The 21,592-nt window shown below is 39.7% G+C and overlaps 3 protein-coding genes and 1 long non-coding RNA gene across 8 annotated transcripts; 2 read left to right on the forward strand and 2 right to left on the reverse strand.

Annotated features, from left to right (window-relative positions):
• Window positions 1–282: 282 nt before the first annotated feature.
• Window positions 283–12,430, reverse strand: utp25 (UTP25 small subunit processor component). Of its 5 annotated transcripts, none has more exons than XM_085441588.1 (12): window positions 12,378–12,430; window positions 9,571–9,610; window positions 8,083–8,284; window positions 7,773–8,000; window positions 7,524–7,612; window positions 6,396–6,806; window positions 6,071–6,287; window positions 5,787–5,989; window positions 4,552–4,734; window positions 4,271–4,380; window positions 3,897–4,142; window positions 283–760 (listed from the first exon to the last, which is right to left on the reverse strand). In XM_085441588.1, the coding sequence occupies exons 1-12, from the start codon at window positions 12,413–12,415 to the stop codon at window positions 505–507; spliced, it is 2,223 nt and encodes a 740-aa protein (XP_085297714.1). In that variant the 5' UTR covers window positions 12,416–12,430; the 3' UTR covers window positions 283–504. The 5 variants fall into 5 exon arrangements, with proteins under 5 accessions (XP_085297714.1, XP_085297712.1, XP_085297717.1 ...); XM_085441586.1 differs by lacking the exon at window positions 12,378–12,430 and adding an exon at window positions 10,649–10,796; XM_085441591.1 differs by lacking the exon at window positions 12,378–12,430 and adding an exon at window positions 10,289–10,631.
• Window positions 12,431–12,640: 210 nt separating this feature from the next.
• grxcr1b (glutaredoxin and cysteine rich domain containing 1 b) lies at window positions 12,641–14,287 on the forward strand. Its single transcript, XM_085441722.1, has 2 exons — window positions 12,641–13,403; window positions 13,557–14,287. Exons 1-2 carry the CDS (start codon window positions 12,969–12,971, stop codon window positions 13,596–13,598), a joined length of 477 nt encoding a protein of 158 aa, XP_085297848.1. The 5' UTR covers window positions 12,641–12,968; the 3' UTR covers window positions 13,599–14,287.
• Window positions 14,288–15,443: 1,156 nt separating this feature from the next.
• On the reverse strand, window positions 15,444–16,477 carry LOC146685952 (uncharacterized). The gene is made up of 2 exons (XR_014916763.1): window positions 15,735–16,477; window positions 15,444–15,655 (listed from the first exon to the last, which is right to left on the reverse strand). It is a non-coding gene; the product is annotated as an uncharacterized LOC146685952 (long non-coding RNA).
• A 401-nt stretch (window positions 16,478–16,878) lies between these two features.
• LOC146685953 (transmembrane protein 151B-like) lies at window positions 16,879–20,914 on the forward strand. The gene is made up of 2 exons (XM_085441721.1): window positions 16,879–16,968; window positions 18,464–20,914. The coding sequence occupies exons 1-2, from the start codon at window positions 16,891–16,893 to the stop codon at window positions 19,592–19,594; spliced, it is 1,209 nt and encodes a 402-aa protein (XP_085297847.1). The 5' UTR covers window positions 16,879–16,890; the 3' UTR covers window positions 19,595–20,914.
• Window positions 20,915–21,592: the final 678 nt, after the last annotated feature.

Genomic DNA, 21,592 nt, shown 5'->3' on the forward strand with positions numbered 1-21,592 from the left:
GTTTGAGCAATGCTCCACCATTTTGAGATTTTGAGGCTGTCTGCATCAGTGTCCATCTCCCACGCGTGTGTTCATTAAAATCATCGTTTGACTCAACCAGGCCAGACCAGTGTTGTTATTGTGGTTTTTTCTCTTGTCTCCATCCCCAATATTTTGAACCTTAACAGCTTGAAATTCTCATAAGATTACTGCATTATCACCTCATGAAAACTATTATGCAATTATTTTGGCACTTCATGGCCGTGTTAGGTCACATTTTGCTATGCATGAACTTTAATCAAGTAAAAGATAAGGAAAGTTTTTAATAATAAACATCCAACTCTTCTTATCAGTGACAAGTTAATAATCTCTTTACAAATGAAAGGAATGTTGTTGCAGGAGACCATAAAACAAAGCCAATAAACATGTTTTCTGGTGCATTTGGAAACTTTCCTGATTATTAAGCATGGTAAACACCTATGCTCAATTTACTCCAGTGGTCCTTTTCATATTCATCCAGTGTCATCACACATTTTTGTCTTCCCCTCCCGTGACAAAGAGGTGAACAGCCTTGTTGGAGTTCAGCATCTGTCCTGCTCGCTGTGCTCCGGTGATGGCAGCCAGTTTGTGAGCGTCGTAGCGCGAGTAGAGTGCCGTGCAGGTCCAGCTGGCCTCCTCCCCCTGAGTTGCTGTTGCCAGCATGTTACACACCTCGCTATAGAAGTGTGGGAAGGAGGGCAATCCATAAAATATCAGGTTCTGGATCCCTTTGATTGTGTACCTAAAAGAAGCATGTCAGAGATCAGACTCTTTTAAACCAAGGACAACATGGTCCATCATCTTCTCACGTTTTTTCCAGCTAAAAACCCTGGCTTTATACTTGGAGGAGCTGACTGTCATCCAATCTGCAAGCTGGATTTCTGATGCTGATGCAAACCAAGCTATGGTAATACAAGGACCAAATTCCCTGCAATAATAGGCCAGTTCCCTTAAAGTCCACAAAACACATGTAGACTGGTTGGATAAACTTCAACACACATTTGAATGCCCTTGAGAAGATAAAGGCCTCGTCCAGTGATGAAAAAAAAGCAGTGAAACAGTTTTACCTAGAAAGATGCCAAACTGAGGGCAACCTGGGTTAGACTAGTAAGATTTAGTAATAAGATTCTATTAAAATGAATAGTCAGCAGCTTGGATACCCAAGTTGGTGCTGATCTTTCAAAGGTTTAAAAAACAAAAAACCCGACTAACTACAGACGAGCAATTGAAGTGTTGCTAAAGGCAACGGAAAGTGCATTAAAGTAGGCCAGGTGCATTATAAAAGCATGACTAAGACATTCATTAAAAAAAAAAGAAAAAAAAGCTTAGAGCCACCAGCAGTGCTTTAAGGGAGCTGACATAGTTTCTTTTTATTGGCACATAAATTACGGTGTCATCTGCAATTAGTCCCATAGGGAAAAATAAAGAGAAGAGAATTGGCCCAAGAATTAAACCCATTGGACTCCACATGCAAGAGTGGCTGAGGAAGAAGTCTGTCACCAAAACGAGCCGAGAAGGTTCTCTGTGTTTAAACCACCCTCGATGCCTTAGTGTTCTACACGGGACAAGAAACTTGTGTGGTTCACAGCATCAGAAGCATCAGTAAGATTTAAAAGCACAATAATAGTGAAGTCATGCAATTCACAAAAACATGGATGATTTTCAGAACAGACTAGAAAACTTCCAAAATACTGTAAAAAGAACTGCCATTTTAAAAGTACAGTTTTCTCTAAAACTTTAGGTATATATGGCAGTTTTTAAATAAGTCTAAAATTAGAGAAAACCAAAGCATTAGGATTTGTGTTTTCATCGGCAGGAGTACCACAGCTTATTAACATCAGTCTGAACGGCCTATTTATTTTAAACAGTGGTCTGAACGATTGGTCCAATAGTCTTCCAGAGCTCTTTAAAACGGATCAAGGGGAGCAAATTAATGGGACAAGACACTGGCTAAAGCCGAGTGATTATTCTCTTTAAGCGAGAGGATAGAACTGATATAAACTGTCCTTTATTATCTCCTACAGCAGAGGATATACTAAACCAGTTTCTATAACAAGAAACGTTATAAGTACATGCATTGCTGATGCGATTTGACTTTTCAACAGCCTATTTAACCCGCAGCTGAACTATCACGCCGAACGATTACACTATCACGCTGGTGTAATAAAATCTTATCAAGGTGTTACCTTGAGAGCATAGATTTATATAAGCTTCCTAAATTGAGATCGTGAGCTGTATTAATTGATCAAAGTGCATTCAAGGATTTAATGTAACTTAATTTGCTTAGTAATAACTGTTGGAGTAGCTGCAACCTTTAATTTAAATAATTTTCATTTCGGATCGGCTGGAATAAGCCATGAATGCAAGGCTCTTTTTTTTTTTACGTTGCAGTAATTGTAAACAAGGAGGAAATTAGTTGGATAAATCTAGCAGAAAATGGCTTCATGTTTTCTTTTGAAATATTTAGGAGTTATTCCATGATTAGACATTTATGTGCTCTAAATTACAAAAAGAAAGAAAGAAAAGAAGCATCAAAGCAACAACAAGATGAAAACACCTGACAGTACTACAATTCTTCTTCTGACTGCTCCCCTAAGAGGTTACCACAGCAGATAATCTGGCTCCATTTCAGCCCAGCCCTCTGTTACACCAAACCTCTGCATGTCCTCCTTCACTTTATTCACAATTCTTCTCGAGGTCTTCCTCTTTGCCTCCTGCCTGGCTTCTCCATCCTTTGTCGAATATATCTCATATTCTTTCTCTTCACATTTCCAAACAAGCTCAGCATTGGCTCTCTAACGTTGTTTTCAAACTGAGCTGTCCCTCAGATTACTTATTTCCACTCTTGTCCAGGTCACTCCCAATGAAAATCCTACCATCTTCAGCTCAGCCTCCTGTCTTTTTGTCAGTACCACCACCTCACAAACCACACATCATAGCAGCTCTCACTACCATCTTGTAAAACTTCGCTTTCACTCTTTCTGCTATTCTTCTATCAGGTATTTAAAATCTGCCTGTTCACCTCTTCACCTGTCTCCCCCAGAACAGACTAGAAAACTTCCAAAATCTCCCCCTTATTCACACACACATTCTGTCCTGTCATCTGCAGAGACTCATGCTTGACCCCGTCTGTCAACCTGTTCATCGCCAATGCAAACAACAGGGGGCTCAGAGATGATCCCTGATGCAATCCCACCCCCACATTCATGCCCTGTACCAGGCTCACATACTTCTCTGCCACTTGTGACTTCATCATACAGTACCATAGTTTCTCTCTTGGCAACTTGTCATATGCAGCTATCAGGTGAGTGCAATAAAATGGATTACAAATATATATCAGTTATCTGGTGACGTTAACTCTAAAGATTAGTGCCTTTAAAGCCTTCACAGCCGACAGAAGCGACGGATATAAGTTCTCTTACAGTTGAATCTCTAAAGTTTAGTAAAGCCAAAAGAAAAGTGTTACAAGCTGAACAGGTAATAAGCGACCAATTGGTAAAAGCTGGTACAGTCTTGTTATTGAAACTCCCACAACAGGGATGTTTTTTTGGCTTTAGATTGTGACACTTTGAGTGGGTATAAAATTTATTTGGTTGCTGTTTGAAAAAAACAAACAAACAAATTAAAAATCCAAACCAGATCTTAAATGTCTTTTTAAGGCCCCGAAAAACATGCAGATTAAACAAAGCTACATTTTGACCACCCTTTGCACCCTGAGGGTCTTTAACTTAGGAAATTCCCACCATATTTAACATACCAAAGTTATTGTACAAAATAAATCAGATGACTCAGAGGTGGTCAGGTGGGTTTTTTTTCTTCAGATTTGTTTGATTTACTATGGAAAAGGCCCACATGACAGGGCATTACAAAGAACTGACCTCTTGTAGAAGTGAAAGCGCTCCGTAAAGAGCATGAACTGTTTCTCCCCCTTTTGGAAAAAGTGGCGTGCTCGGGACACCTCGGATTTGCTGGAGTACTCGCAGACGCTGGCAAAGTTCATCTCCTCTTTCTTCATGTAGTTACGCAGCCGAACGTAGTCGAAGTAAGACGGGATGTAGATCAGAGTGTGTGACATAACCGAATCCTTGTACTGCGGCAGCACTTTGTCTATAAAGAACTGAAACCTATACACAAAATCGGAGAAAACAACCAATCAGCTGCCAGGACCTATATCGTAGAATGCTGTGAGAGAGAAAAAAAGAGCACTAATGTCAGGAGACAGTTTAGGGTGAAGGTACACGCTGGACTTTACCGAGCATCGTGGTCGATGAAGCTGGCGGAGGAAAACATCTGGAAGACATGAGGCAGCTGGACCAAGACCTGGCAGATGGAACCAGTTTTTGGTATGTTCTTTATGACAATCTGAGCCAAAAAACACACAAAGAAAACAAAAGAATTAACACCTTAGTTAAAACCAAATCAATATGAACCTGCAGATATTTCCGAGCCTTGTTCTAAAAATGTTACACGATAAAGGGTGTACATCCACCACCTCTCTCTCTCAGCAATAGTAAAGTGTGAAGTGTGGCCTACCTGTCCGCGGTAGTTGGCGCAGTGCTTGGAGAGGATGTTGTTGATCTGTGGGTCCTGAATGGAGCTGAAAACCAGCGTCTGCCTGTAGTGTCGGGCCCAGTTGTTCAGATTCCACATCCTCACTCTGGAAAAGTCGACACCGTGGGAGTCCAGCGGCTGCAGGTTCATGTGCTTCATCACATGCTGGTGACCATAACGGGGAAAAACAAAAGGAAGGAAATAATAACATTATGAGGAATTATGGAAGATAAAAGCTCAGAATTTTCCTGCTATTCATTTAAATCAGATCTGAAAAAATACATTTAGAGGAAAGATTTCCCTGATTTCGTCGTTTTTGCTTCTCCTATTAAAAACGATGTAATGTGGATTTTTAAATGTGCTACATAAATGAATGATTATTATTGTTATTACATCCAGAGTACTTTGTAAGTAGCATCTGCTAATAGCTGATCCAACATAGTTTTAATGGTACCAACTTGTTCAAATGTTAAATACTAAGGACAGTCACCATGTTTTTCAACCATTTCCGGAATTACTATGCTACTATGTGCCAGACACTAATAAACAGAAGTGAAGAACACATTAAAAGCATTAAAATGAAAATCAGGGCTTGTATAAAGCTAAAATGTCATAACTTTATAACAGCTATACATACTGATTTAAAGTGAGGGTGCAGGGGAAGTTATGCTTAAGAACGGGTGAAAAGGTCTTAGTAAATACTAAATAACGTTGACGCCTATCCCTACATAAAGGCTTAAAAGAAAGCTTAACTCAGCTCATGAATTATTCTACAGGTTGGCATTCTCGTAATGGCTTTTGTTTCCTTTATAATCACTCAATTAGGTCTGTAAGCTTTTTGTTTCCATCAAATCTGTAAAAAAACATAATGAACTTCCTCCATTATCACACTGAAGTTTAATTATTACACTGCGCAGATAAGAAACAGGATAAAGCAAAATAATTTTCCAACTAAGATTAAAAAGTACATTTCATCACTCTGGATGGGATTTAAATTGCAGCAGTAATAATAATAATAATAATAACTCAAATGCACTTTGGACTTTGATTGTGATAAATGAGTAGAGCAGGTAGCAGTAAAAGCATGAGTGAAGTAAATCTGGTCAGAATGAGTCTTAAATGAAGCTTTCATCTCATGTTTGCATTTAAAATGCAAACATGTTTGTTGTTTATGCCCAAAATTGCTTCCTAGACAGCAGAGGGCGCTACGTTCTTACCAGCACGTGCTCCCAGTTCTGCATGAGGAAGACGTCTGCCTGATCCACCACTAGCAGTTCGATAGAGGACAAGAAATCAAAGTCTCTCTTGCGTTCTCCTTCTGCTCCCAGCACAGTGCGAAGGCCCAGAGGAGACGTGATGATGATGTCGGATGAGTAGAAGGGGGCATAGAGGCGCATGCTGCCCTTCAAAATGGAGACACCTGGAGAGGACAGAGCAGGAGAAGGTCAAAGAGACAAACTCGGGTTTTTAAAGAAGCTAGGGTTCTTTTTTCAGAGCGTACCTATCCTGAAGTGATCGTCCACGTTGCCTGTAAAGATAGCGTTATAGTCGTCTGGTCTCTGCAAATTGGGCGGCTTCTCATCCTCGTCCTCTCCAAATTCTTCCTTGAACTTCTTCTTGTTGCTCACCATCACTTTCTTGCCTTTAGTCTCCAGCAGGCTGATGAGCGTATGGACGACCTGCAGCGCGCTTCCCCGAAATGGAACGAGGATCAGGACCTGACAGATTCATCAGGGCGATGACAGCAGGTTAGCAGATACTCAGCAATACTGATATGTAAGTAAAAAGAACAAAAAGAAGAATAAATGAACATTTCTGTGGATTACTTTTGGCCTGGTGAGTCCTTGGTCTCGGAGTTCATCCTGTGGCTCGGCTCCGGCTTTAGTCCAACTCTTCTGCTCTTTCAACTGTGAGTTATGAGCCAGGACCTGAGAATTAGCCTTCAGTACATGGTTAAGCACATGGAGGCAATATGCACTGCGCACATGTGGTCCCTGCTTGACAGGGCATGTCTCCGGGTAGTACAGATCTTTATAGGAGCCCATTAGGGCCAGCAACTCCAGCTGGAGAGGGCTGATCTCTTCGGCCTGCCCTTTATGATTGAACGTCTGGTTCAGATCCCTCCAGCGTGTCTCCACAAGTTTATGGAAAACTGGGAGGTTTGTGTCTGTCTGGGGGCCGATAGGGCCAAACTTCTCCAGGGGATTGGTGCAAAGCAGAGTTCCCAGCTTTGGCCACTAAGAAAGAGAAAGGCAAAGGCTGAAACTTTACGTTTTGTAATATGATAAGAGCGGCACTTCAATTTCAACTTTTATATTCCAATTCTTGGGAATATTTCTGGATATTTATATATTAGAGTTATTTGTATTAGAGCTATTCTTTAACGTATTATTTGTATTTTAATTTGTTTGTTAATGTTCTTATTGTCATGGAGCAACTGAGACCACACAACTTCCTCTGGGATTAATAAAGCATTTCTGATTCAGATTTTATGACCTATCATGCTTTTACTTCTTTTATGTGATATATACACGTATACAATAATGGATGCCAATATTAAACATTCCCAGAACATGTGCAAGTTGCTCCCGTGAGCCAGAACCTCAGTTTTAGGCTTCATATTTTACTTATGGCTCCGTGTGATGTCACTGAGCACAAATACGCTTAACACAATCACCTCAGGCACATGGCTTGGGACTAAAAGCACATAAAGTCCACCCCTCCTTGCTAATCAAACCCTATGTTTTAGAGGTGGAACCAATCTGAAGAAAGTTTGGGGGGGGGGCCTTAAAGGAGAAGGGGCTAACACGGTTTTTGTCAGGCAGAGGAATATAAAATGAGGGGCTGCACCAAGGATCAGCAACATAAAGCTACTCTACGACTAAAAAAATGCAGCTGTCGATGAGCATTAGAAGTCTCCTTTAATGAAGATGTATTTAATGAGACTGGTGTACCGTAATCTGAGTCTTTGATTTGCAGCCCGATGTTATCTTCTGCACGTCCTCTTCGTCAAGCTCTGTGTCCAAATGCTGGACAAACATGTCTGTAAACAAAGAGCAAAACTATAAGACACACCATACTCGTATCTAGAGCTGATAAAACAAATGTACAAGAAAACATTTAAAAATCTGTTTTTTAAGATACTAAATAATTCTGCTAAAGAATTCAGGAGATCTTTTTTTCCCCTCCAACCCTTTAAGTACCTTTACTATCTTCGTCCCGTGTTTCCTCCTGTTCTCCTTTTCCCGTGAAGTTGGTCTCCAGACAGAACTGGGACTCATGCTCTTTGTCTACAAACTCATCTCCCGGCTCCTTCCTGTCATCCTCCCCATCTCCTGCTTCCATCAAAGCTTCCTCTCCATCTGCAGGTTCTCCTTCTCCCTTTTCATCTTCATCACCACCCTCACTTCCCTCCTCAGCATCAATCTCATCTGAGATGGAAAAAACACAAACACATTCAGTGAAATCCAAAGTGGTTGTTGAAATAAAGAGCTCTGGAAACAAACAGCTCACCTTCACCAAGAAGCTCCTCCTCTTCTTCCTCCTCCTCCTCCTCATCATCTGTGCTGTCCTCCTCTTCGCTCTGAGCTTCACCTCTTGGTTGGCTGAGAGTTGAAAGAAGTTTCTGATAGGCTGTTTTCTGCTCTGGTTCCTCCTCTTCTTCTTCTGGTTCCAGCTCATCGGCCTCTGACTCAGATTGTTCTGGACTTGACGGCTAAAAATTAAAAAAGGTAGCTCATGAATCCATTTATTATCGCTGTGTTGATGCTGTTCACGATTATTGCTGTTCACTGAATGTGGCATCATCGCTTTGTGTATAATAGTGAATACTGAACCTAAATCTAACCTCAAAACTGGATCAAATGTGATGGTTTATGCAAGGATGGGGTGTCATAGATATTAAAAAAAGTATATTACAGATTAATTATTTTAAAAGTAACTATTTATTTACTCACTTTACTGTCTGAAGAAGGTAATTTGATACACGACATTACTTGTTCATTACTTCAGATGACCTGAGATGCTTGGAATGACAAATTAACAATGTAAACCTTAGGCTAAAGCAGCCACTCCCCAAGTCAAGAGTGTGCAGCCCACTTACTCTTGTTAAGAATGCAACAGAAATATTGTATTTCATTAAAACATGTACTCAGAACCCATAAACCACACAGGCTTTAGGTTATACAGTCATATGCGAACACTAACGCAAGTGACCCACCTGCCACTGGGACACAAACTTACTTACTTATTAAATTTAGCCTTAGGTCACAGTAATGTCACAAACTACCACCTCATACTACCAGTTTTGTTTCCCTTTTTATATAAATAAATACATTTATACAAGTCTGTAACTGAACATACTAGTAAGTAATTTCAAACTGAATTTCTGTTATTACTCTGGCCCACCTACAGTTCCTTAGGCAGCCCACCAGGGGGGCCCTAGCCCACCCTTTGGGGATCAGTACTAAAAAGCTTTGATTTTGTTCCGTGGTCTTTCCTGTTACACTTCTTTGAAGACCACCACCTGGAGCGCATGCATAGCTGATCACAAAAAACAGGCAGGCATGCAGCCGTCCGCACGGACCCTCGGGCTTGCCGTGTTACGATAAAACTTAAATCAGTCTAACCTGAGAGGACTCATCAATGTGGAAAGTATAATCAAGGCTTTTTTGGAAGACACTCACACAAGACATTAAGTTTTAAAACAAGTCTGACAGCAGCGTTGGTAAAAACGAGCCCAAACTGATAAAATAAGACATTTTTAAATTTCATGTATTAGAGGAGCCAAAACAATAAATACCACCTATTATTACATACTTTAAGTAAAGCATTACAGTGCAATACAATGTAAAAAAGGAAAAACAAAGGCACAAAATGAAACAGAATTTTTTTTCCAAACTGTATTTATAGAATCATATACAGGAAGTCGGGGAGGAAAAGTAGACTTTGACAAGCCACACACTTTTTACAGCACTAAACTGTTTAGGACTTTCTACTCACCAGTTCCATTACTTGAGTTTTTTCAGGTCTTTCATTAACTCTGTAAAAAAAAAAAAAAAAAGACAGAGAGAAAAAGAGAGAGAAAATTAAATGAAGCTGCTCAGAAAACATATTTGTAAAAATATTTAAATTATTAGGACAAAGTAAAGCTTTGTACTAGTTTTACAACAATGATTAATAATCTGCCACTTATTGTAACCAGTAAGTGCAGTTTATTATATATATATATATATATATATATATATATATATATATATATATATATATATATATATATATTAACGCATTGTTCTTTTGGCCTGCACCGCTGCATATGTAGATCAGAGATGGCACCAGAGCTGACCCACCAAAGGATAGAATTCAACCCACTGGATGGCTTTCAGAATTACATGTAAAAACAGCAGTCTGACAGCTCCCACAAGATGTGAGCTCCTCCTGCCGTCCGCATGGAGTCTTATTCACAGTTTAGGCAGAAAATAAACGAGGTCATCATTTAGAGCTTTAGCGGTGCTCCACCAGTTTCTAATCACACAGAGGAGCAGATAGCAGTGCTGTACCGGTGCCGATGCCTTTCTGCGGCTCTGTCCAGCTCTCCTTGTGTAACAGTCCATCTCCTGAGCTACCAGTAGAAAAAAGTACCACCAAATGCAAACCTATAGAACGATCAGCCAGGAGGTATTAGAAGCGACGTTGTGCTGTTGTTGCCTCTCCGGCGTACCTGCGTCACTTTCCCCAGGGTAGAAGAAACGGTTCTTACTGAAGTTAAAGTGTTAAAGTGTCCCCTTAAAATGCGCCATTCTTCTTCTCTTGTTTCGGCTTTACTAGGGGCTTAACTCACTGATAGTTTCTAATATTAAAAATCCATGTCATCAGGTAAACATCAGCACATTGCCCTCCTTAGAAAAAGTAAATTTAAGATGTTTGCTACATTTCTGTTTGTACTTTACACCGAGATAATACGGGAAAAACTACAGTTACATTTAAAAAATGGAATGAAAAACTAGAAATTAGCAGCCTTGCTAATATAAAGCAGCTTCTTCCTTTAAACCAGACCGGAAGTTGCTGTCGTTCTGCTTACACATCGTGAAAAGGATGTTCCTCTCCAAACTCCTTCAAGTGCTTCTTCTGTTTTTTGGATAAAGTAGTTAGAAACTGCTTATTTTGTTTTCTTTTGCCCATGTTGACACTCTGGTGCAGGAACACGTGTGAGGTCTGCTTCTTCCTCCTCTTGCTGTGCGCCAGCAGCGGGCGCTTCCTGCCATCTACAGGAGCGGGGTGGAATTACAGGCTGGGGACTTTATGATCCGTATATTTTATTTGGCCACGAATTTGCCCGATCCCTGCATTAGGATCAACATTAGGAAATGCACTCGCTAATGAGTTGCATGAGAAGAATGGAGAAGAACTTAACTAGTACATATTTTCCTTTGATCCTAGCAACACTTAAATGACTGGAAAGTTGTTTAGTACAATACAAAAAAAGCAAAACAAATAACAAAACCCTCACAAACACCTGATTGATGAAAAACATGGTTAGGTATAAAAACAACCTGCCAGAGAGGCTTTCAGAGGCAAAGATGAGAATTTTGTTACCATTGATAGTTTAAAGACAAGCAGCTACATTCTCAGAAAAAAATAAAAATAAAACTGCAGTTCCTGCTGTGGCCACTTGAGGCTGGCTCGAAAAGTCGATGAATCGCCACAGATTCTAATTCTAAAATAATCAACTTTGTAGTCGATATGAACATGATTACAGCCGAATAATAATAATAATAATAATAATAATAATAATAATAATAATAATAATAATAATAATAATAATAATAATAATAATAATAATCCTGGTCTCTGTGGATAGCTTCCCATCTTATTTAATAATAACATAACATAAAAAAAACTCACCATCTTCAAATCAAATCAGTTTATTTCTATAGCACATTTTAAAAGATTAGTGTAGATCAAAGTACTTCACAATAATACCGCAATGCGGGCAGAAACAAGAAACAAATAGTACAATTTCAATTAAAATGTACAATTACATGGTGTAGTGCGGGCCAAGTGAAAGTCAAACTAATTTGCTTCAAAAGCTAAGTTGAACAGGTGGGCTTTTACAATTGAAACAATTGAATAGATTCCGATGTACGGATATCAACTAGGAGATTATTCCAGAGTCTAGATGCAGCAATAGCAAAGGCACGGTCACCTCTGGCTTTTAAACGAGACCTTGGTTGTATTAGGAGCAGTTGGCTGGAGGATCTTCGTGCTCTTTTTGGGTTATACAGGTCAAGGAGATCAGTTAAGTACCCACTAGCTAACTTGATGGTGGTAAGGCTTAAAGTTTTGCCTCTGGCTCTGTTCATTACTTTGTGGGACTTAACTGAACCTACTGTGTTTTACTCTGACAAATAAAATAGCCTGCTGCAAAGTGCAGAGGTTGCAAAAAGTTGGAAATAAAACTAGGACAAGACACAAAGGAAAAGTCAACCTTCAAAATAAAACACGAAGTAACTAAAAGGCAAACAACACTGAAACTGAAAACAAAGAAACACAACAAAACAAGCTATCACAACAAGAACCAAAATACAAAGCAATAACCTTCCACACTGACTGAAAGGACACACAGTGTATTTATGAGCATGTCATGATTTGTCATGACTCCCACTGCTGACTTGTATCAGTGGAAGCGTGAGTTACAATACAGCGGTCCTTTTCCAGGTGTAGGGAGAGAGATGAGACAGGGGTTAATCCTAGTGGTCCAGATTTTTCCAAGAAAATATTTATGAGATGAATTGAAAGAGTGAGCTTACTGAGGTTCCAGCGGAGAGGCTCTCTGGAGAACCACCATCCGTCATGCCATTTGTTCTTTCTTCATCTTGATCATGTCTACATGCCTAAATGCACTGAGCTGCTGCCATGTGATTAGCTGATTGGATATTTGTGAGCAGTTGAATAGATGCATATAATAAAGTGGCCAACACAGAAAAGAACAATCTGCCTACTTTGGTTTTCGAGTCTGCGCTCTCGTGATAACCTCGGGGTCAGACAAACAAAACGGGGGCCACAGAAAAGGTCACCGGAGGTTGTCTGGTGTTTCCTGGGTAATTCATCCTTGTTGCTGGCCCAGTCGACCATAAAGGATCACACACTTCTGTAGCTGTTTGAAAACTAACCTTGATTAATTATTGAACATGGTAATATCAGTTTACTGTTTACCTGTTTTAGCGGTTACCATGGCAGAAGCTCATTAATTATTAACCATCTGGGTGTCTAGTTTTTGTACTCAGCTCATTTTGACACATCAATGAGGATATTATTGTTTGATAATTGCGCAGCACTGAGAGAGCGCGTCTGGCTTTTCTGAATGGGATGTAAAACATGTGAGACATTCTTGTATTTCAATGGAGAGGCCAAAACTGAAACAGGAGAACGAGAAGGCTGGGAAAACAGTCAGGTTTAGAGTAGCGTCTGCCAACAGTGGCCGGGTCTTGGCGGAGGTGTTCAAGGATGAGAGAGCCTGGTGCGGCTTGGTGGAGGACTCGGTGGAGGACTCGGTGGAGTCTGACTCGACCAGCAGCCCAGAGGCAGAGCAGCAGGGCGGCTCTCTCCCCACCAGCGAGGCCAACCGCCACCTGAACGGTTTGGTGGTGGAAGCAGCCGTGGACGAGAACGGCTGTGAACCCGATGACCTACTTTTGTACGCCAGTGCCAAGAGAGAGATGCTGTTTAGCAACAAGCGGATCAATATATGCAGCAAGAATGGGACCGTGAGAGGAGTGAGGAACAAAGTGAGCGCAGGCCAAGTGCTTTTCAACAACCTCTCCAACATGTACTCCGTAAGTAGCTGAGTGCGTCATCAGAAACAATTTTAAATAAAGCTTTATCCTCTTTTATTAACATGTATGAAGTCAGACTGAAAGGTTATGGAATATATCTGATCATGAAGAGATTTCCATGCACTCATAACCCTTATTTACTTTTCCTTTTAGGGTTCCCTTCGTCACCAGAAAAGGAGACCCTGGGAAAAGTAGTGAACAGCGTGGGATTTCACACCGTGGGCACATCAGGGAGGAGCAGTCCTGAGGAAGCTTTGCCTCCACCCTGAATCCCTTTCAGTGACTTCTGTTTCTTCACGTGACGTGGAGTCATTCACGATCCCAGCCTCATATTTACATGTGCCTTCAGGATATTTTTGACCACAAATATTTTTGATTTGACTTCTTGTACTACTTTTCACAGCTGTTTATGGGCAACTAGGAAACTAAACTGGATAGAGTTAATATTTGTACAGACATTGAACACTACAAACGTTTATTTTATTGCAATTTGGAATTTATTGGTGTTTATTTCATTACAACTTGTTGAAAGTAACAACCTGTCCACATATGATTCTATCAAACAAATCTTAAGTTTTAAAAGTTTTCTGGTTTACTGACAGAGAAAAAATGTTTTGTGTGAAGAAACAAAAAAGGATTGTCCAATTAAATGCAATTTTGTTCATACAATTTCATTTTAACTCCTTTTTGCATTGAAAATGGAAAAAGTGATTGTTGAGGATTAAAAGAAAGTTTTAGTAGAGATTGATGCTTTGTTTGAATCCACCCTGTGGCCTTTCTTTGCATGTTCTCCCCGAGTCTCTGTGGGTTATTGACTGTAGGCGTGATAGTGAGGATGGTTCTATGTCTCTGTGTTAGCCCTGCGGCAGACTGGCGACCTGTCCAGGGACCCCACATGCCTTCGAATCGAATATGAGCAGAATAAAATGGATGGATGAACAGCCCTTCAAAAATGTTCCACAATTTTCCGACATGTGCTTCATGTGTTTCAGTACAGATTTAAACCAAACAGCTGATAAACAATTTTACTCACTGCTCTGAGGTTTAGGGAGTTTCTGAGAAGTAAATTGTATTTTTTAAATTGTGAGTTTATTTGTGCCCTAGAATCTGACACGATTTTGATATTTCATGGAGTCTTTCATGAATGAATAGGTCTTTTCTGTTTGTAAAGATTTTGCATTCATTTCTAGATTGAATGTGCTTCATATCATCTCTGAGACCAGATTCACACAAATACAGTGAACTGTAAATATAAAAGCCTTTATAATAATTGAATGCATTTTCATACTGCAGGTTTTATGCTTGACAGTTTCTGGAAACCCTTGTTAACTAGATTTATTTTGGACTTATCAAGATTTTTGAAAACATTTGACATAATATATCATTTGCAACATAACTGATGTTACTGGTGGAATTCATGTTTAAAATTAAACAGGCAAATCAGTAAAAATGTATCTTTTACCAACTCTTTGTACTTCACTGCTCAGCAGGAAAACTTCTAGTTTCCAGACACAAGGAAACATGACTGTCAAAAATAACACAGGAGGTAACTAAACACAAAGGAAATGTTAAGAAAATTAAGAGTCTAAAATAAGTAACCTAAAGCAGAATCCTAAATGAAATAAGCTGAAAGTTTCAACCAAAAAATAAATATTAAATAAAATAATTAACAAAAATCCACAAACTGAAGAAACCCAAAACTTCTTTGCGGCTTTGTGTTTTCGTGGGTTTTAGACTTTTGCTGATGTAACAGACTCTTTAATAAAGATGAAAACATGACTATAAATATCCAGAGGGCTGATTAGGGAATAGAAACAGAAGAGGAAATAAAACCCAAAAGAAGAGAGAAGAGGAAACTATCAATTAGAAAAAAGGAAATGACCAAACAAGGAGACATGAAACAAACATTCTAAATATTATTGAACTATTTCAGGAAGGAACATGGTAGGAAAACATCATACAGACCTACACAGGGAGAAGACAAAACAAGATTTGTTATAATTGTCACGGGTAATGGGAAAATACGGACTCAGGAGGAGCTCTGGATGCAAAGTACACAGTGCGTTTATTTACAGTGCCCAAAAACAGTTTCGAAACACAAAGTGAAGTGCAAAGTCCAACAGTGATCTTCTCCAAACTCGCAGTGGTGCGCAGGTGAGTTTCCAAAGTGATTATCCGAGTGTGTGTTCTCCTCCAATAGCTTAATCCCACGGGCTCCTTCTCTCCAACCTCCAGCTCTGCATCTCTTCCTCCTACAAACGTGCAAAAACAACAGGTGAGGAGGCTAGCCGGCTAAAGCTAAGCTGCAAGTCACAAAACACTCTTTACTACCGCGCTTCAAGTACAATCCAGCGTCGACTGCCATCTGGACACACAGTTAAATACCTCAGCCCACAACGAAGGATGATCAGTGACAGCTGGGTGGCAAATTAGGTGCAGGTGTGTCAGCCACTGGGTGGTGGAGGAGGAGAGAGAGAGAAACACACAAATACACACACAGGCAGGTCACCCCGGGAAGGACCGTCCGACCATGACAATAATGGTGGAAAACAAAAACACAGAAATCTGAAATTCACAGGATCAAAACCAAAAAACCCAATATAACAAAACTGGAAAATCATAAAGTTAAAAACAGGAAACAAAGACTTGATGATGTCTTAAACTCACTAGCAGAATGATAATAAATTAAAAAAAAAAAAGAGTTTTAAAAATAAGAATTCAAATGTATTAAGAATGAAAAACTCTCAAAGAACACAAAAGCCCAAGACCGTGACTAAAAACCCCGAATCCATGAATGCAAAAACTTAAAAAAAATAAAAAAAATAAAAAAATCCTCCACAACAGCACTGAAGTCAAAAGTCATGAATATGGAACAAAACCCTGGGACCATGACACCTTGACCAAGCGGATGAGCCGGCATATCGACAAGGAACCTTTAAGTGTCACCGGATTACTCAGTTAAAGCGAAAATCTCTGTTTTTCCTTCCCTGCATTGAAAATCAGCGGAGCTGCACATTTTAAGACTCGCTTATGGTCGGACTTTCCCTTTAAGTGATTTATGCAACAGCATCTCCCGGTACCTCAGTCTACCTCAGTCAGCACCATGGACAGCGACCCCGCCAGCTCTCCGGCCGCCTCCTGCGCACCCAGCGGGCCCCGAGGGGCAGGGCACGCTCCTTCAGTAACGACGACCAGCTAATATCTCCCATCATGTTACTGCGGCACTGACAGCTGAACCGTAGAAAGCAGGATGCGGGATTTCCCATAGAAACACCCTCGCATATTGTTTTTCTTGTCTTAACCCGTTTCCCAGCAGCTGGAAGGTACAGATGCTCTTTTTTGGCCGATCACCGGCTGTAAATGCCTCTAAACGACAGCAGATGTGACGAGTCTCATTTGAGGGTCGCTGTGGAGCAAAGGTGGTGAAATCTCTCGCTCTTCCTCCTCCTTCACGCCCTGTCATCACTACCAGTAGCTGCCCAGCACCATGTCTTCTCCACCATCGGCTGCGACAGCGAGTGAAAGCAGCACCACCACCGTTTTCGAGGAGGACACCAGAGAGGAGGTAGAATTTTCTGGCAATCCTTTCTTTTTCTTTTTCTTTTTTCTTACTCTCTCTGTGTTGTTGATTTTTATTGTGTCCGCGCGCGTGCTGTGCAGGCTGTGACACGCTGCAGGTGGATGATCTGACAGGTGTCATCGGTGTAAACTTGGACACGGGAGTGCGTGAGGCAGTGGCGATTCACTCTGCTTATCCTCCTGTTTATTTAGTTTTCCACTTAAGTTTCAATTTTATTTATTAATTTGTTCATTTTATTTAAAACATGTTTTAAGTAATGTTTTCTCACAGCTTCTCGTTTTTATGAATTATTTTTGAGATATAGAAATAAATGAAATGAGAGAAAATGTAGATCAAAAAGGGTAAACATAAATACTTTTAATTTCCTATTTTGTTTTTTACAAAAAGAATTACAAAACAAATGACAGCATATTAATGTCTGTTCTCTTCAACCAAATTAATGTCTGCTTTTATGTATGTTAACTTTAAATTATAGTTTTATTACTCAAATTGAGCCATTTTTGTCCTCCATACCATGAAACTTGTCTTTACAGCAAGTACATATAGAAATACTTGTCATGTTCCTCATTTGAAACATGAAGTTTAGAGTTTTTTTTAACTTTGAATTCTTCATTATTAATCTCTGTTTTTTTTTCTTACATTGTAGGATTATTGTGTTTTACTGTAACACCTCTGTGGCCAATTTCATTCTTTTCTAGTTCGTGTTTAGAGTCATGTTTGAGTCTTTGCTTGTTCCAGACTTCCTCTTCATCCTCTTGTATATTTTTGCCAAGTCTATTCTTCTTGGCTTTTGTGCCTTGCTTTTTAGTTTTTCTTTACCTTTACTATTCACACAGGACCACGCTCAAGTTTGTTTTTTTGCTTAATTTTGATTGGCTTTAAAAAAAAATTATATCTCATTGTTTTCACTGCCTTAATGAATTGTAAACCTACAAGGATTTCTGTTTTTTTCCCCTGTATTTTCTGTGCTATATAAATAAAATCGCCTTTATTTTTCTTACCTCGTTATCTAGATTCTGTTAACATGTGCCCAGTTTCTGCCCAGCTGTGCTCACTCCCCCTGATTAGCCCTGATTAGTGTTTTTACCCTGTAAGATACCATTGCATTACTCTGGCCAGACTATTGTTAAGTTTGTTTGAACTTTGGACTTTTGAAGTTTGCCTACCATGCCTGGAGTAAAAGTAGGTTTTACACCTGCCAGACTCATAATCCTGCATTTCAGTCCTAAACTCTGCAATGTTGTGCAGTCTGAATGAAAATACAAACTGTTCTCTAAAAAAGCAAACCTCTCCTTCCAAAGTTGCATAATGCAGGCTGGATTAGTATTTGCAAAATGCTGAATTTTGTCCACGGGACCTGAGGACTTGTACAATACACCATGAGATTGTGGATACTAAGAGTTTAGGTGGTTATAGGATTATAAATATGTCCTGATCAGTTTTTAAAATGTTTCTTCTTATGTGTGCTTTCACTCAACAGCAAAGACCGCTGAAGCAATCTCTAAGCAAGTCCTTATGTCGGGAGAGTTTCTGGAAATGCCTACTCCTGTCCGTTCTCATGTATGGCTGCATGGGAGCCATGGTTTGGTGTCACATCACCAAAGTGACTCGTTTCACCTTCGACAGTGCCTTAAAAGGAAAATCCAAGATGTACCATGACAGCCCCTGTTCTGATGGCTACATCTACATTCCCTTGGCCCTACTGGGCATCCTCTATTTAGTCTACCTGTTGGAGTGCTGGCACTGTCACGTGAAGAATGAGTTGCTGGACAAAATGGACGTGGAGGGCATCTATGAGCACATCAAGAAGATGCAGCAGGCTAAGCCCTGCATCTGGTGGAAGGCCTTCAGCTATCACTATGTGCGCCGAACTCGACAAGTCACGCGCTACCGCCGTTATACTTGCACCCAGGTTTACCATGAGCGCCTCGACTCCCACGTGGCAGAAGCAGAATTTGACTACAGCCACTGTGGTGTCAAAGATGTTTCCAAACAGCTGCTGGGCTTGGAGAAGTCTGTGCTTACAAAGATGCGCTTGACTAAGTGCTTCAGTTTTGCCAACGTGGAGTCCGAGAATTCTTATCTCACTCAAAGGGCGAGGTTTTTCACCGACAACGAGGGCCTGGATGACTACATGGAAGCCAGAGAAGACATGAATCTAAAGAACAATGACCTGAAGGAGTATGTCTTGGTGCTCTGCAACCCAAAGCACCACCCTTGGTATCTGTCCCACTACGTCTTCTGGTTTGCCTCCTTCCTCACGTTCTCCTGGCCTCTCAGAGTCTTCACGGAGTATCGCACTGCATACGTCCACTATCGCGTTGAGAAGGTCTTCGGGCATGATTACCGACCTGTGTCGCCATGTGTTGATCGACGATACTGGTGTCGTATCCCTCGAGTTAAAAGCACTGATGTTACAGAACTGGAGTGGCACATTTGCTCCAACCAGCAGCTGCTTACCCAGAGGCTGACCTCATGGATCTGGCCCAGCGACCGTCCAACTTCAGCGAGATTCATCAGAACTGTGAGTGCTGCCACAGAGTCATCATCTGATCCTCAGTGTTCTTTAGAAGCCCCCTCAGCATCTGCACTTGTGCCAACATTCCTTTAAAGGATCCCAACATCGACTTTGTTGTAGTTTTGTCACCGTCAAGAATCCTTTTCTGTAATTTTATGTTTCTTTAGCCTTCAGGTGACCTGTGTGGAGTCATTTATGACCCCAGCCTTATATTTATATGTGCCTTTGTGATATTTTTGACCATAGAACTATTTCTTGCCAGGATTTTTTCCACCTTCTTCTTATTTTATCGTTATAGGCTTTGATTTTATTGTGGTTTGTGACTTGTTGGTAATAATGTCATATTTACGAGTCCAATTTTGACCATTATTATTTTTAGATATTTTAGTAATCTGGGAATTTTGAGTGTTTCTGCTAAAAGAATCATATAACACATTAACACGCAGATTGAGTTTGAGCCTGGGAGTAACAAAAGATGAAAAACAAACCTCCTGACTGTGATAACTTCACTGTAATTTGTTGGTGATCAAAGTATTATTGAGTCACCATTTCATAGTTCGGTGTTAAATGATACATAATCTGCTTAAAAGTATATTACATATACTTACATACATATTTTTCTAGTGTTATTGAAACAAAGAAAATTTGTTTTGTGAGAAAAATTATAGGATTGTCTAAATAAAGTGTCATTTTATTTGTGCAACTCCTCTTTGCAGTGAAAATAGTAATAGACGAGTTATTTGAGGGTTAAAATGAAGACTATTTTACTAAAGACTGATGCTCAGTTACATTTATACAGTATCAAGTAAAGAAATAATGTACTGAAATGCTGTTAAATGTGCTGTTACATTTTAATAGCACATTTAGTCATTTAGTAACACCACAACCCTTCCAAATGACCCATAAGATTTTCCAACATCCTGCTGAACTGATGTTCTCCTTGTTTCAGTAAAGAGAAATTAGAACCAAACAGCTGAACAGGCAGCTTTAGATCATACATAACACAAACATTACTTTTGTTGTGAGTTGTAAGTTTAATTGTGACCCAGAATGTGATATAATTTTGATGTTTCATGTATCCCAATTATGTGAAGAAATGTGCTTTTTGGTAATAATGCCAGCATTAAATGTGCTTCATATCATGTATGACACATGACTCGCACACAGGATGAGCTCTACTTACAAATATCTTTATTAGACTTAAAGAAATAAGAGTTTTCATGCAGTAGATTTGATGCTTGATGGTTTCTGGAAACTTTTGCTCCCGTGTTCACTACATTTCTTGAACGCTTATTGAGGTTCTTGAAAACATTTTACACATTGTATAACAGATGTAACATTAGTAATGTGACTGATGGTATTCATATTTAAATTTAAATATGTAAATCAATAATAAAAAGTATTTTATTTTTACCATTTCTCTTTGATGACTCCAGAATAGAACAAAGAAACAGAAGTGAAAATAAAAGTGGGGAAAACCACATCAAAAAGACATAAATTAGTTAAACAGAAAAAAGAAATGCCCAGTAAAGATAAATTGAATGAAGCTGAATATACAAAAGTTGAGAAAAGCTAGAAATGGAACTAATTTCTTTTCAAAGAATGTTTAATGTTTAGAGGGTCCTGGAAAAAAGTAGGTATACACTTATATACACTAGGTTATCTACAAAGAACAATGATTAAAAATGCACAGAATAATAGTGAAACATGACACAGAGGGAAACAATCACAAAGGAGGCAAAAGGCGGACACAACTACACACAGTAAAACAAGTAAAACAAGAAATAACCAAAGGAAAAATGAGACTGGACGAATAAACAGACACAGACACACTAAGGAAACAGAGGGTGTTTCAGTCTGTGTAATAAAATCTACCTCATAACCCAGAATTAGAAAACCAAGACAAGGACCCAAAACACAACATCAGAAAACATCAGGTTGAATGTAGAAGTTAGGAGCCAAATACAAACACAGAAAGCAGAATATTTGTTTAACAAAAAAAAAAATCACTAATCCAAGCCAATTATAGGTTAGAAAGAGGAGGGGAACAAGACACAGGTGAGGATAATCAGACAGAGAGACACAGGGGAA

The sequence above is a fragment of the Copadichromis virginalis genome, linkage group LG19 (assembly GCF_057382275.1).
Source record: "Copadichromis virginalis isolate Kocher_CV1m ecotype Utaka linkage group LG19, C_Virginalis_male_GT1.1, whole genome shotgun sequence".
Classification (NCBI taxonomy): Eukaryota; Metazoa; Chordata; class Actinopteri; order Cichliformes; family Cichlidae; genus Copadichromis; species Copadichromis virginalis.